At 38.6% G+C, this 15,261-nt stretch overlaps 1 protein-coding gene across 2 annotated transcripts in view; it reads right to left on the reverse strand.

The window, feature by feature from the left end:
- Window positions 1-2,423: 2,423 nt before the first annotated feature.
- The window catches only part of WARS2 (tryptophanyl tRNA synthetase 2, mitochondrial), an 87,262-nt gene continuing 74,424 nt past the window's right edge, over window positions 2,424-15,261 (reverse strand). Inside the window, exons 6-7 of one of the 2 annotated variants that reach the window (XM_036825347.1) lie at window positions 6,214-6,332; window positions 2,424-4,643 (exon numbers count right to left, since the gene is read on the reverse strand). In XM_036825347.1, coding sequence (XP_036681242.1) covers window positions 4,195-4,643; window positions 6,214-6,332 — 568 coding nt within the window. In that variant the 3' untranslated portion in view covers window positions 2,424-4,194. The remainder of the gene's footprint in view (window positions 4,644-6,213; window positions 6,333-15,261) is intronic. The other variant, XM_036825336.1, reaches the window with a different exon arrangement.

Genomic DNA, 15,261 nt, shown 5'->3' on the forward strand with positions numbered 1-15,261 from the left:
TCTGTCTTATTCCTTCCCTAAACATCTTGGTTGATTGCTCATTCCTGTGCTCAACCAACATGTGCTAGCTAGTATCTCTGTGTGTTCTCCTCTAAGTTATAGGCATATTGCATTTCCCCTGTGCTTTTCACAAAGCAGGCCCTACATAAACTTTTGTCATAATGCTGAATTACATATCTGAGGATAAGTCACTAATGCTCTGAGCCCCAGTTTCCTTCCTAGAGAAATAAGATAATCCCAGCCTAGCCAATATAACAGAACTGTTGAAAGTTAACATATGAGGGCTTAAATGATTAACGGTGAAGCCTCCAGCTTGTCTGTCTAGGGGGGTGTTTGAAAATGTTACGTGCTAGCAATAGGCAATCTGTTTTCAGCTCAATTTCAGAGAGGAATTGACTCTTCCCAGCCAAAAATATTTCAAAAGGCCCCTCCAGCTGACAGAGTGAAAAGGGAATGTTGGTCACACAGGGAAAACACAGAGTCGATGAGAACAGACACAGTCATCATGTAAAAGAGAAGGAGACCAAGCGCTACCCCATGGCACAGTCCCATTACCTGGTAACACAGGCACACGGCACTGGACAGAGCGAACCGCAGGAAACAAAGCCTGGGAGAAAGCAGCCTAAAGACTGTGCTGTGTGCACAAACCAAGACCTTTGGGGGAATAATTATAAGAGCATTGAAGGAAGACAGAGGGCAGGGAGGGAGATGTGAGGGCTAAGACAATGGGACATGCAGGAGAGGAACAGAATCTAGACTAGTCAAGAAGGGGCACACCATTTCCTTGGGCACACTTATAGTTAAGAGGTACCACTGGGTTCCTAACTAGGAGAAAGTACAGACTAATAATAACGTGTATCTTTAGGCAAGTTACTGAGTCTTTCTTTACTTTTTTGAAAAAATAGCACTGATAGTTTCTATCTTATGATATAAATAGTAAATGAGATCTCGCATATAAACACACAAAGTACCCAGCATATAGCAAGTATGTAATATACGCTCTTATTATCTAAGAAACTATAGATACTAAGTTTGGGAAACTATAAGGTCTGTCATTCTCAGCTAATCCTTTTACTACCTTCATGAATTCTCCAGTTGAAGAATTCTCCAGGGAGAGTCCTCAACTGTATGTGCTTGCCCTATTATAAGCAAAATCAATAAGCTGAATGCCTTAAAGCAGCAGTGTCCAAGAGACATGTGTGATGATCGAAATACTCTCATCTGTACTGTCCAATACGCTAGTCAATAGCCATTGAGGCCACTGGGCACTTGAAAGTGCTGCTGAGGAAATGAGTTTTTAATTTAGTTTTAATTAATTTAAATTTAAATGGACACATACCATATTGGACAGTGCAGCTTCAGAGCACATTATCCCACATACAACAGAAGATATTGTGCAGGAGCCACTGCGGTCTAGTGGGACTCTGGATCAGGTGACCTGACTCTAGCTCTTGGAAGCTAAACTATCTTAGGCAAATTACTCACCACCCCCTCAGCCTTGGTTTCATCCTTAATAACATGAGATTAATAATAGTTTCCCTTTATTGTGTTACGAGGACTAAATGAGAGAATATATATAAAAGCAGTGGTTCTTTAAATCTAGCATGCATTAGAATTACCTGGACGGCTGCTAAAACGGATTGCTGGGTTCATCTGCAAAGTTTTGCTTCAGTAGGTCTGGGGTAGAGCCAGAGAATTTGCATCCTTAATGAGTTCCCAGGTGACGCTCATGTTGCTGGTCTGGAGACCACACTTTGAAAAACACTGTTATAAGACATTGAGTAATGGTGCCTGATACATAGTGAGGACTCAGGTGTTAGTTATTGTTTTACGATTAGCATTTTTATGGTCTGCATCAAGAAGGTTTCTTAAAAAAAATCCATACTTCATTAGGACTCTGTAGCCCATGTTCTGACATTATTTTGATAGATGTTTGTGAGGCATCTACAAAAGGCAAGATACCTCCACTGTATTTTGAGTGACAGTCTGTCAAGGTGGGTTTGAAGTATGGTTTGTCAGTAGATGGAGCTACAGAGCACCAAGTTACCTGAGCATTATTACCACCATCTAAGTGTTTTTCATTTCAACTCTCCACAAAACATACAGAAAAAAACAATTAAAATCACCTAGAAGGTAAGCCACAAGTTGGATTTCTCTCCAATTTTTCATCTTGATAAAAAGATTATGCTGAGTCCTGTAAATGGCAAGTGGAAGGGGTGTAAAAACAAATCTAGGTTCTAGCCTTGGCTCTTTTATCAGCTTCCTGAGATCAAGGGACACCTCTCTCAATCATTATGGACTTGGATATTAGACTTGATGAGTCCTCAGGTCACTTTCATACAACAACAGGATTCTCACAAGCCCAACCTCTTCTGCTGTACAGAAGAGGATTTGCTCCTTAGAAGTTACCACAAGTCATCTAGTTTTCCTCCTCTGAGATTCTTTCCATGGTGCCTTTAGTTCTTTGGATGAAAGGTGTGGCAAGGGGGTAAAAAAAACACACGGACAGTTTGATAGATCCACCTTTAATTTAGTCATTTTCCAGTATTCATACTAGGGTTTCTTTGAAAGGAAAAAACCAACCAAACAAAAAAAAAAGAGGCTTGCAGAAAATATGCCAAAGAGGCTCCTTAGAGCCCTCTCTAGATAACCCATTCCAAGAAAAGATCCAAAAAGGGTCTTTTAATTTGGATTCTGGGATGCAGTGTTAGGTGTATTTACATCTGTTCTGATAAAAGGACCACTCTACTTTCTTCTCTTAGGAAATGAGTAAAAATTCTTTGCCCAACATGCTCGTCACTCACATATAAATGGTGACAATTGGCAAAAAACTTACAAGTAATTTCTGTTACAAAATCAATCAGGCCCTGGTGTGCTGAGTCACAATTATCATTTCCGCCTTCAGGTGTGGGAAAGGGATGTGCAGAGAAGGTAGTTTTTAGAGTGACTTACTGCTACTTAGACTGAGGTAAAGGTAAGATGAGAAGCTCCCGCTCACTGGGAAAATCTGACTTGTCAGGCCAACTACTCTTGCAGTCGGGCAGAATATACTTTGAAGTGTCTCTGAAATAAGCATAGGAGACAGAACTTGGGACCTGCCTTGGGGATTCTGAGTAACAAATGTGACCAAGGTTGGCTGAATCCAGGTTTAAAGCTGGCAGCTATTGGTTGACTTGCTGATATAAATAGTATCAGTAGTTCAGGTCTTATATTTCCAGGACTCACTTTCAAAACAAGAATGCTTGGAGTCTCAAACATGCTGACTTCTGTGCCTTCTCTCTGACTTCTGTGCTGATGAAAAAAGCACTCTTCTTAGGAATAAGGAGTAAAGGTTTTGATCTTGGAATTGCTTCTTGCTCACGGAGAGATACTGTACAAGCTAATTGTACTCTCTGAGCCTCATGTTCCTCAGGTGTAAAATGGCAATTCCTCTCCTATAGATTTCACAGTGGGTTGGTGATATTAAACTGAGAGACAAATGCAAGGAAGTACTTATTAAGAACATAATGCATGGACTCGGGCTTTTGTAAAATAAATAAATCAAGCTGAAATAATGCAACCTTCTCAGAAGGTCATACCATGTATCTCTGAATTTAAAAAACGACCAAAAAACCCAAATAATACTTGCTAGAATAGTCAGTGTGGTCTCTTGGGAAATAAGCAGAGTAAATACAATAAAGCAGGTACCATCTCAGTGACAAATGAATGATAATCATCAGCTTATTTTTATGAGATCTGAACACAAATTGGTTCAAATGGCATCCCAAGGATTATAAGCCTAAGACTTCTACATATTACTTTTTAAAAGGGGTGGGATAGATAAAGTGAGCACCTGTGACAGTAAGGACTTCAGAGAGAGACAAAAATGAAACAACCACTTGCCAGATTACTACTTACCTCAATCACATTTGTGTGAATAAATGAGGCCGAGTGTGCCTCACATAACTGAGGATTCAGATAGCTATGCCTTCTTTGTTTGCTCTTTTTTTTTTCCCCACAGAATTCCGCTGATGGGATTTAGAACATTGCTCTATTTGAAGGCTACAAATCATTATTCATCAAATGAAGCCAATGATCAGGTATACCAAACTGTGTGTCCCCAAACTATAATTGTTCACTTGTGAGGAAAGCTGCCTTAATAGGAGTGTGTGGACCACAAGATAGAAAAGACTTCTTGTGACTCGTTGAAACTTCCTATAGAAACCCCACCAATTTCTTCACCTCCTGCCACACGGGATATGCTAATTCTTTGGCTTTTGCTGACCCAACTTGTAAAACCTTCTCTAAGTGGTCCTTGTTCCTCTTCAGTTTTTCAATTTCACTCTTAATTGGAGCAAATTTCTCAATCACAGCATCTGCCACCACCAGCTTGTAGCGAGCGGTGTCGATGCCAGCACTGCGGCAGACCACCTCCTCCACAGGGAGCCCTGTCACTGCCGCGTGGATGGCCACCAGGTTGGACACGCCCCCTCGGCTGGCTGGCTCGTAGGTGACCTCCGAGGTGAAGTCCGTCACAGCCTTGCGGAACTTCTGCACTATCTCCTCCGGGCTGTCTGTTATTCTGACAGTGGCCAGTTTATCAGGGTCTGATTTTGACATTTTGGCAGACGGATCACGCAAGGATTTTACCTTCTTCATTGATGCTAGGTAAAAACACCAACACACACGTACCAGAAACAAAAATCAAACAAAAAAACAAAGCAAAACAATAAAACACCAATAGGAATGTCAGTGTCTAGATCTTAAAAAGTGCCAAGAACACCAGATAACTTTATTATTTTTATCTGATTATACTCATTGTAATAAATTAGCAATTTCTATAAGCATGAAAGTAAAGGTGTCTGAAATGTGTAATAAAATGTTAATATTTTGTTGATCATATTTTCATTCATCTGTTAATGCATGTATACACATAAAAACATATAATCTTACACAAATGAAATTGTATCAATCATACTGTTTTTGCTGTGCATACCTGTTAAAAAAAGTATTGTCTATTTCCTTCTTCTCTGCTCTTCCTTATTGGCTAATCACCCCCTGCCCACAACCACTGCCCTTCCTACCCCCATGCCAGTTTTCACAACCTGTGGCATCTTTCCATTTCTTTACCCATGATTATATAAGTAATTACCAACGCACACACACACACACATGCAAGAGTGAGAGAAGTGACTTGTTTATTGCTCTGATAGGATCAAGATGTTAAGATGTGCTTCATAAAACCTGTGTTATTAATAATTGCCTAATTTATGGCTATTACAGAAACATATAAAGTTGAAATAGGTAAAATAACAATTAGCCAAAGCATTAAAATAGTCCTCGTTGCTAAAAGAAGGTTGATTTCAATGCATGGGGTGCCCTGAATTTATTTGTGTGAACTGTTGGAATAACTTAGTAATTTATATCCACCTTATGCTTCTAAATTGACACTAGGCACATGTTATACTCTTTAAAATGCAGTCACCTTAATAAAGATGGGCAGAGCTTAGGTTCAGTGATCTCTGCCCCTGCCACAAGTTTACACTGCTACCAAAATGTTGATAGAGATTTACAGGTTTTTTCCTCAAGAAGACTCCAGACTAGCATAGCCTTGCAAGCAGGTGAGGTTTTGGATTCAGTAGGTAGATTGTACATTCTATCTCAGTTGTGTATTTAAGAAGGCAAAGTGCGAGGATGATCAATGCCCTCTTGTTTTATCTAGATTATGATCCAGCAGTTCTCACTCTTATGACTTTTGTTCTACTGTGAATAGAGGAGGCAAGGTCAGCTGGCTTTAGAACCAGAAGAGCTCAATGTAGGGCCCAGCTTTGCCACCAGCTAGATACGTGACTTGGATACAAAGTCAGGCTTGCCAAGGCTTAGTTTACTTATCCATGAAGTAGGGAAAGATACCTGCTCTACCAAATGAGATATGTTTATATATATACATACATATATATATATGTATATATATGATACTCTATAATGAAAATGATTATTTGTAGTTTCTAGTCTCTCCCATACTTTTCAAACTTTTGGTTATTTTAGTCAATAATCCAATGAGGTCTACTAGTCCTACATTACAGAAAAAGATGGGATTCTCATTATAAATCCTGAAATCTGTTCACGACGAAGCCAAGTTTAGTCCCAAGAAAGTTCCAAGCTTCTCAGTCCGTTATCCAATCCTCTCTTCAAAATGCATCCTGATTTAAAAATCGTATGTTTGTTACTTACTCAGAATGGACTTGGGCACTGGGAAGAACTCCCCGTACTTCTTGTTAAACCCCTGTGCTAGATCCTGAACTAGCTCCATGTGCTGGACTTGATCCTCCCCAACAGGAACGTGTGTGGACCTTTAATAAAAGACAGACAGAGAAACTCAGCAAGGCTCCTGCTTATACTAAAATGATATTGCAAGCAGCTGCATTTCCCAAGCCTATTTCACTGCTCATGTTCAACAAATGTTCACTAGCTACAGAGGGAATGTTGAGACCCAAGTCTTTATCTGTGTATCAGACAAATGCCAAGGAGACATTTGTCTACTCTAGTTCTGTTTCTTCCATAGCAGAAGAATACAGCCTTCAACACCAGGGTGACAGGATCTTGCTGGGAGGGAGGAATGGTATCTTATATAGCATATGTTCTGAGCATAATTGTATTTTAAACCACTCCTCTTTCCCTCACCCAGTTAGCACATTTTATCCTAGCTTTGACCAGATGCTTTTTACTTCAGAGCTTGAACTCACACTTGAAAGACACTCCACCCCACTCTTCAAATCAAAGATGGCAGAAAGCTCTTTGGGCAAGAGTTTTCCTTCCCTGTCACACAGCGAGTAACTCAAGATCTTTTTGGAATATGCTCTTTCGTTTTCAAGTAAATTGTAATCACAGAACAATTAATATACTACAGGCAACTTAAATGAACAAAATCTATTAGTACAATGTTGATGGATCTCAAAAACAATGTTGAATGAAAAAAAGCAAGTCACAGAAGACGTGTAGAGTACATGAACATTTATCTTAAAAGTACGTATGACAATATTATATATTGTTTATAGATGCATACATAAGTATAAAAACATACTGGAAGCTCCTCTACAAATTCATGATCATAGCTGCCTCTAAAGAAGGAAAGAGAATGGGTCTGGGGAAAGGAACAAAGGAGACCTTGATTTTAGCTGCAATATTTTATTTTATTAAAAAATGAAGATGTAAAATGAAAATTATCAACATATAAGGACTTCATTTATAATTAGTTTAGTCCCATATATAAAGTTTGCAGTGTTGGATCATGAGGAGGTACATCAAACAAGGGAAGAATTAACCATTATAGAGAAGTCTTGATGGGGAAAATGTTATACTGAAATATTACTGGTGAAGGAGACAGGTGATTTTAAGTATTTAATGTTTGGCTGGGAGTTGACATTTGATAGTATAGTTAATAAAGTGCTGTAGTATCTTGATTAAGGAAGTTTAATATTCTGCCTGTGAAAACAGCAGCCTTAAAGTAAACTTGAATATTTAAATGACAATTGTACATATGAGTAGAACAATAACAACTTTTCAAAACAACCACAGAAAAGAAAAACTGCTAGAAAACTATGGTACTTTGTTACAGAGAGAACCTCCTAGCCTCGTGGTTAATTAGTGGTCCTTGAAAAACTGGAAGAGATATTATTTTCCTTGTGAATTACTGTCCACAGGCTACTGGTTTATTGAAAATAGTTGTGTAGAGCATGAGGAAGTGAAGGTAGTTTTGACTAGCATAAAGACTAGCTACTTTACCCCTGATTTAAAGCTATACTACAAAGCTACAACCATCAAAGCAGATTGTACTGGCAGAAAAACAGACACACAGATCAATGGAACAGAATAGAGAGCCCAGAAATAAACACATGCATGTACAGTTAATTAATCTATGACAAAGGAGGCAAGAATATACAATTGAGAAAAACAACTCTCCTCAATAAATGGTGTTGGGAAAAGTGGACGGCTATATGCAAAAGAATGAAACTGGACCAGTAACTTACACCATATACAAAAATTCACTCAAAATGGGATTAAAGACTTGAATGTATGACCTGAAACCATAAAATTCCTAGAAGAAAACATAGGTGGTGATCTTCTTTCCATTGGTCTTAGGGATATTTATTTTGGATCTGATTCCACAGGCAAGGACAACAAAAGCAAAAATAAACAAATGGGACTGCATCAAACTAAAAGGCTTCTTTGTGAAAGAATTAAAAAGTAAAGTGCTGAAGGTGAGAGAATGAAGCAGGATGAGACCTGATAGCAATGTATCCTGGTGACTATTCTTTTTCATGTGATACATCTGCTCAGAGAATGAAAGAGCCAGGCAGACAGGAGTTGGAGAAAATCTAAGGCAGAAATACTAACCTTAGATAATATTGTTGCTAGTGTGGTTGTGTTGCTTAGTTGAGCAGCACAAGCAATTGGGCTAGGTGCACAGCGCACTATTCTGCTCTCCTGTTGAATTCTGAGCAGGGAATTCAACTAGCGTCCAGGTAGACAGAAGGTGGACACAAGGGCCTTTCATAGATTTTGTCTATGGGCAGACACTATTTGAATATAGTTTTCTTGTTCCAATATGGATGTTAAAAACCCAACACATAAAAATCGATTGATCAAACAAACAAGTAAAAGGCCCCAATAACAGGGCCTATGAAAAATATCGTGGAACAAAGGAAAGGGAACTTTACCCTTCAGACCCTGAGGAAGTTCAAACATTTGAAAATGAACTTTTACAAGAAACAGATAGTTCTGTCTTGTTTTTTAAAGAAAATTGCTGGGTAACCTCAATAGGATTCAAAAACGCATGGCTGTTATGAGACATGAGCAAGAAATCACAAAAGGAGAAAAACATAGGTGGTGATAGAAAACAATAAAATGAAGGGAAAGTGAAATGATGAAATAAAACTAAACACATAATAGAAGAATTTGGAGCAGAATCCTAAGGACAGGTCATATCAGTGACCTGGAGAAGAAACTTGAGGCTCTTCAGGAACTCAGAGCAAGAGGGAAAAAAGAAGCGTGATGAGCAAATGACAGGTTGGAGGACCATCCTCTGATCTAAGATTATGGTCCTCCTCAGGAAGACATCAAGACCATCTGAACGAAGCAATAACCTCAAACAGAAGGAGGCTTTACTGAATTAAGAATAAACAAGTAAGCAAACAAGACTGAGTATATATATTGAAGGAACTCAACAAGTTTCAGGAAAAAGACACTGGAGAATCACACCAAAACAAAACCCAGAAAAAATTTTAAATGACAAGTTAAAGAAAAAAATCCTATATGCCACAGTCAGAAAACAAAGACAAAAATAAGAGAAATCAGGTTGATAATACAACAATGGAACAATGTTTATAGGGTTGTGAGAAAAAAGTATTAAAAACCTAGCCAAGCTGTGTTTTATATGTGAACTATAATAATAATTATGATGATGATAATAAAGTAGCTAATAGCTATTGAACACTTCCTCTATGCTGTACACTTTGTTAAGCACTTTTAATGTATTATTATTGTACTTAATCCCATTTTACCGATGAGGCAAGCTGAACAGAAAGAAATTCTCAGGCATGTAAAGGACTGGAAAAAAATTTGAAGCAAATCTACGGACTAAAGAACTCAGAAATGGAGATGGTGAGGTATTAGGACCGGCTGTAAAGACTAAAAACATAAAGTCTAAATTTTGGTTACAATTTGAAATAGAAAATGATGTAGTATAAAATCAAGCCATTTAAGTAACAACAATGTATTGAAAATCCCAGGTTAGTTTACAAAATCAAAATGAAGCGTGAGTATAGACTGAGGATCTACAAGTGTGATTAATAACCCATCTTACCACATGATATCACGATAACATTTTTTACTTGGAATGATTAGCAAAAGATTCAAAAACACATTTTTGAAAAGAGAGAAACTGGCATATAAATGGACAACGGCCAGACATTATATGGCCAAAAAGCTAACCCAAAACCTCTGGAGCAACTAGCTCAGGAAGCCAAACCACAGCCTCTGCAGCAATGGGTCCAGCATGGTCAAGACTTGGTCAATGACTGCCAACGTCCCAGTTCTTTGTCCTAGCTTTGTCCAACTCAGGATCAACCAGAGAAAGTCAAATATGCTTCCCAAACCAATCACATAAGATGCCCCATTTCTAGTTAGTCAGCCTCCAGCTTCCCCATGGCAACAACCTCTAAACAGAGCATCCCTGAAGACTTTCTTTCCTATAAAGCTTCTGTACTCTCCTGTTTGCCTGCAGAACACAAGTGATGGTGGCTGAGTCTCTTGCTGTGACAAGTTCTGAAAGGTTGTTTTCTCATTTGGGTGGTCTTTGTTTAAAGATGGTCACTGCTAGAATTAAAAACAGAAAGCACACTTCCAAATCACTGGAATACATAAAAGCAAAAAAACCCACAATCTATATAGCAAAAAGCAGAAAACAAAGAAAACATTAAAATCAATAAAAACAGAAAACATTTCATGATGTGGGAAAATATAAGACAAAAAAACCCCAAACAAACCCAGGATGCAAGCTTTTTGGAAAATACATATAACGTGCATTCAGATAAAGGAGAGGCCACAGTGGTTAGAGGGGGCGCTCTGCTGTCAGGCAGTTCTGGGGTCAGATTCCTGCTCTGCCACTCACCCGTTGCGTGTTCCTGGGAGAGGTATTCAACCTAAATCTGTTTCATTTTTAAAGCTGACTAATGATAAGTTCCTACTCATGGGGTTGCTTGATGAGTGAGTAAAATAATGCATGCAAAGCTCACAGTTTGGTGCCTGGTAGACAGTGTACAAACAAGGAATGTTAGCTTCAAAAACTGGTTTGAAAACTGGTTTGGAGGAAATGCACCAATATGTTAAAAAGAACAGAAATAGTAGCAGTGATTTTAATTTTTTCCTGTTGAATAGAGAATGCTTAAACTATATTAGAACATTGAAATGAACCTGTGAGAGACCGTTGACTCTCCTACTACTAGACCCTATAAAGACAGAAAACAAAATGGTGTATCCTGGAAAGTTTACAATTCAAATGTTTAAGGCAGGGAGCTGGATCTATTGAACATATTGCTCTTCTATCCTACCAGATGTTCCTCCCTTAAATCCTGCCTACTGTTGCCTTGATTTCAGGTCTAAGCTTAAATATCACCTCTTCGGAGAAGACTTCCCTAACTACCGTCTCCACAGTTGGCTTCCCCTTCTTATTCTTTTTCACAGTATCTTATTTATTTTCTTTATAGTATTAACCCTAGTCTAATTATTTTACTTTGTTTGTTTATTTAATTGTATGTTGTTTTCTCTCCTGCTATCAAATAAGCTTTTTGAGAACTTGTCTTGCTTTTCAATCTATTTGCAACACCTACTAGAGTTGCCTGGTAGGTAGGAGAAGCTCAACAAATATTTCTTCAATAAATGAATGATCTTAAGAGGAAGTAAGTATAATGTATATAGTTACATACCAAGAGAAAAATTATAATAAAATCAGCTTATGATCAGACTGAATTTAAATCATAGCTCCAACAGCTACTAGCGAGTTACCATAGCCAAGTGTCTTACTGTTCCTAAGCCTCCATTTCCTCTACAAAATGAGGATCATAATGGTGCTTAGCTCTTACTGTTGTTTCAAAGATTAGATGAGCTAACCAAGCATAGTACAATACTTGATAGTAAGAGCTCAATCAACACTGGCTATAACATATATTCATTAATATCTGATACCGTGAAGGACAAAATGATACAAGAAAGGTATATTAGGGACCTTGATGTGAGGTACCTTGTGGCTTTTTTCAAACCAGGACCATTTTTCTTTTTGATAGCTGACTCATACCACAAACATAAATATCAACATAAAATCCCAGAGACAGTCACAGACCTGGGCAGCAATCCTGATTTGGGAAGAAGAAATATTTCAAACTGATAGTTCATATATCTGATTAGGTTATAGCCAAATATAAATGGTGTGTGATAGGAATTCTGAGGAGTCTTTTAATTTAAGAAAAACAGGGACAGGATAATGAAGGCAAAGGGAAAATCCAGGGACCATGACAAAGGATCAGGAAGTAGTTTCTCTTCTTCTAAGATCAGTAAATGAATTTAGGAAATTCTACAAAATGATTGTTAGGCCATGTCCAGGGCTCTCTTCCGCGCAGCCTGGAGAAGAAAGTCACTGGCTTGACAAGTGGCGAAAACAAAAATGTTCCTTTTTATGTTTCCCTCGTGTCCACAACCCTGTACGTGCTCCTCTCTGAGATGTACGTGCACACGCCCACCTTCCTAAATTCCTCTCCTTTGACTGGACTTTGCACTCCTGTCTTGTAATTATAGTGAGGCTGACACGCAGAGGTTACCTTGACTCCCCCAAACCAAATTAGCCAACAGGGCAGGTTAAAAAGCAATTACAGTAGCCCATAGGAAATCACAATGGACTGCAGCTAACACAGAAAAAACAATTACCATAATCAATACACTTTAAGCACATCAAAATGAATATTTCCACATGTCAAAATGGTTCCAGATTCACAAAGCAACCAAACTAAACAGAAAACACATTTAGTTTTCATAATGACTCTGCATGTGTCTTTGCCTTATGTCGGATCCTAGCCTCTTTTCTTACAATTCTGTGAGGTTTTGCTTTTTCAAAAAAAGGATTAAAAAAATTTTAATTTTTTTCACCTGGACCTATTGCTCCACTTGGCTTTTTCATCTGATTTTAGTTTGTTTGTTTCTAGTCTTTCCTCCCTCTGCTCCAGCTGGTCCTTTCACCTCCTGTAATTTATCTTGGCCCTTACTTCTCATCCATTGAGTTTACACTCTACATTAATTCAGTCTGTCTTTGATTCCACTCACTTATGGGGCTTATTCTCTTCACATTTCAACCTCTCTCCTCACAGTCTTCCTCTCACTTCAAATAATTTAGTGCTGTTCTTTTAAAATTTATACCCTACATAATGATCTCCATATTAATATGTCTTCTCTTTTTCCCCATTTTCTTTTTTTTTTTTTTTTTTACTTACCCTGACTGTACTTTCTTAGACACAACATAAAACAAAAGTCTTTCATAATTTTGATTGTTACAACTTCTGTCACACAATAATGCGTCTGATCATCTTCCTTGGTGACTAAACCATTTTTCTTTTGCTTAGTTCCTTGTGGCATCTACGTTTACTTGGGATCCACCCCACCCCTCTGGCAGAATTAGTGTCCAGATGAATAATCATTGCCTACAAATATCTGCTCACAGAGATTTGTTCTCTTATTTTTTTTCCTACTTCTTTGGTTGTGTTTATGCATTTTCGGCGCTACTGCCTTTAACCAGCCTGGCTGGGATAGGAGTTTGGTGCCGTTTTTTCTTTTGTAAAGGATTAATTCACCACCACTGGTTGCTTGTTGGATATATTGTAATGACTCTTTAATTTAGCAATTATTTATTGAAGACCTATGCTATGCAAGGCCTGGTGCCGGTACTATGAGAGATATAAAGAAGGTTTTAACTTCTAGGGAGTTAAAGCTTCCAAGAGGAGAGCGAACACCAGTTGAAGCTATAAATTCTTCTGGCTAGTCCTCTTACAGTATTCCCTATCTCAACGAATGGCAACACCATCAATCCAGCTGCATAAGTCAGGAACCTGGGTACATCCCTGATAGCTCTTTCTCATACACATCCAATCCATTATGAAATCTTATCCATTTTACATCCTAAAATCTCTTAAATTTGTCTCTTCTCTTCAACTTCACTGTCACCATCATGGTCTAAATAGACTAACGAGGGCTTCCCTGGTGGCGCAGTGGTTAAGAATCTGCCTGCCAATGCAGGGGACACGGGTTCGAGCCCTGGTCTGGGAAGATCCCACATGCCGCAGAGCAACTAAGCCCGTGAGCCACAACTACTGAGCCTGCGCGTCTGGAGCCTGTGCTCCGCAACGGTAGAGGCCACGACAGTGAGAGGCCCGCGCACCGCGATGAAGAGTGGCCCCCGCTCGCCGCAACTGGAGAAAGCCCTCGCACAGAAACGAAGACCCAACACAGCCAAAAATAAATAAATAAATAAATTTATAAAAAAATAAAATAAAATAAATAGACTAACGAAAGAGCCTCTTAATAGACTACCCCGGCTGCTCTTGTGCCCCTACAACTCATTCTGTGTATTTTAATTAGTTCTCTTTTAAAAGTACAAATCAAATCATTTCACTCTGTCCTTAAAAGTGCACAAATAGCTTCCCCCTGCTTTTAGGAGAGTGTACTGGATTGTCTCTTGACTTCTCAGCATCATTGTTTCCTTCTACGTTATTTCTTGATTTTCAGGGGCTAGCAGCCTGTAAGCTACATTTCTCAGACTGCTTTCCAGTAGGGTTCTGGCTTACTGTAGGCGCTTGTCTGATAGCTCAAAAGTGAAAGAGAAGAAATGATTGCTTTGGCTGTTGTGAGTAAGTATGTGAACCTCAGCAGAGTACTGAGATGACATTTGGCCAGCAGCTTTCAGAATCTCATAAACATTCAGGACACACTGACTTTGCAAAGAAAGAATGTAATGCAAAAACTAGATGTCTCCAAAGCCGTTTTAGGAATGAATTATCTCAACTGTTCTCAATGGCAGTGGTCTGATCCTCAGACATTACAGCGACTCGGCTTCTCTCTGGAATTACCAAGTCTAACGTTTCTGACCAATCATCTTACTCTCTGTACTCTTGGCTTGGGGTTGGTTTTGGTTCTGCTTACTCATAGTTCCTTGAGGCCTCTGTTTCCACATTTTTCTATGTCATTTCAGCTTCTGCTTTCACTGTCTTCTTATCCTCTTCCTGTATTTCTCTGTTCGAGTTCTTGAGAAAGAGAAACTGAGTAGCCCAGGTAATCACTCTCATCTCTAGTTGAGCAGACTCAGTAGTACCTCTCTAAAACTTCATTTTTTTATCTGTAAAATGGGAATAACACCACTTAAATGTCTTACAGAGCTGTTGTGAGAATCTGAATAGATAATGTATGTGTAGCAGCCAATATGGCACCTAGCAAATAATGCTCACATGTGAATTCCTTCTTCCCTTTCCTTCAAGTCCATGCATAGTGCATTTTTCTAGATTAGTGGCATTACAGTTACTTAACAAGTATTTGCTGTATGTTAATAAAAACTATGTATGTGTGTATACATATGTGTGTGTGTGCATATGTCTATATATATATAGAGAGAGAGAGAGAGAGAGAGGGAGAGAGAAATATTTACTTAATATATATATCTAGCTATTGGAACTTAGATATTCAGAA

Source organism: Balaenoptera musculus, chromosome 1 (genome assembly GCF_009873245.2).
Source record: "Balaenoptera musculus isolate JJ_BM4_2016_0621 chromosome 1, mBalMus1.pri.v3, whole genome shotgun sequence".
Taxonomy (NCBI): Eukaryota; Metazoa; Chordata; class Mammalia; order Artiodactyla; family Balaenopteridae; genus Balaenoptera; species Balaenoptera musculus.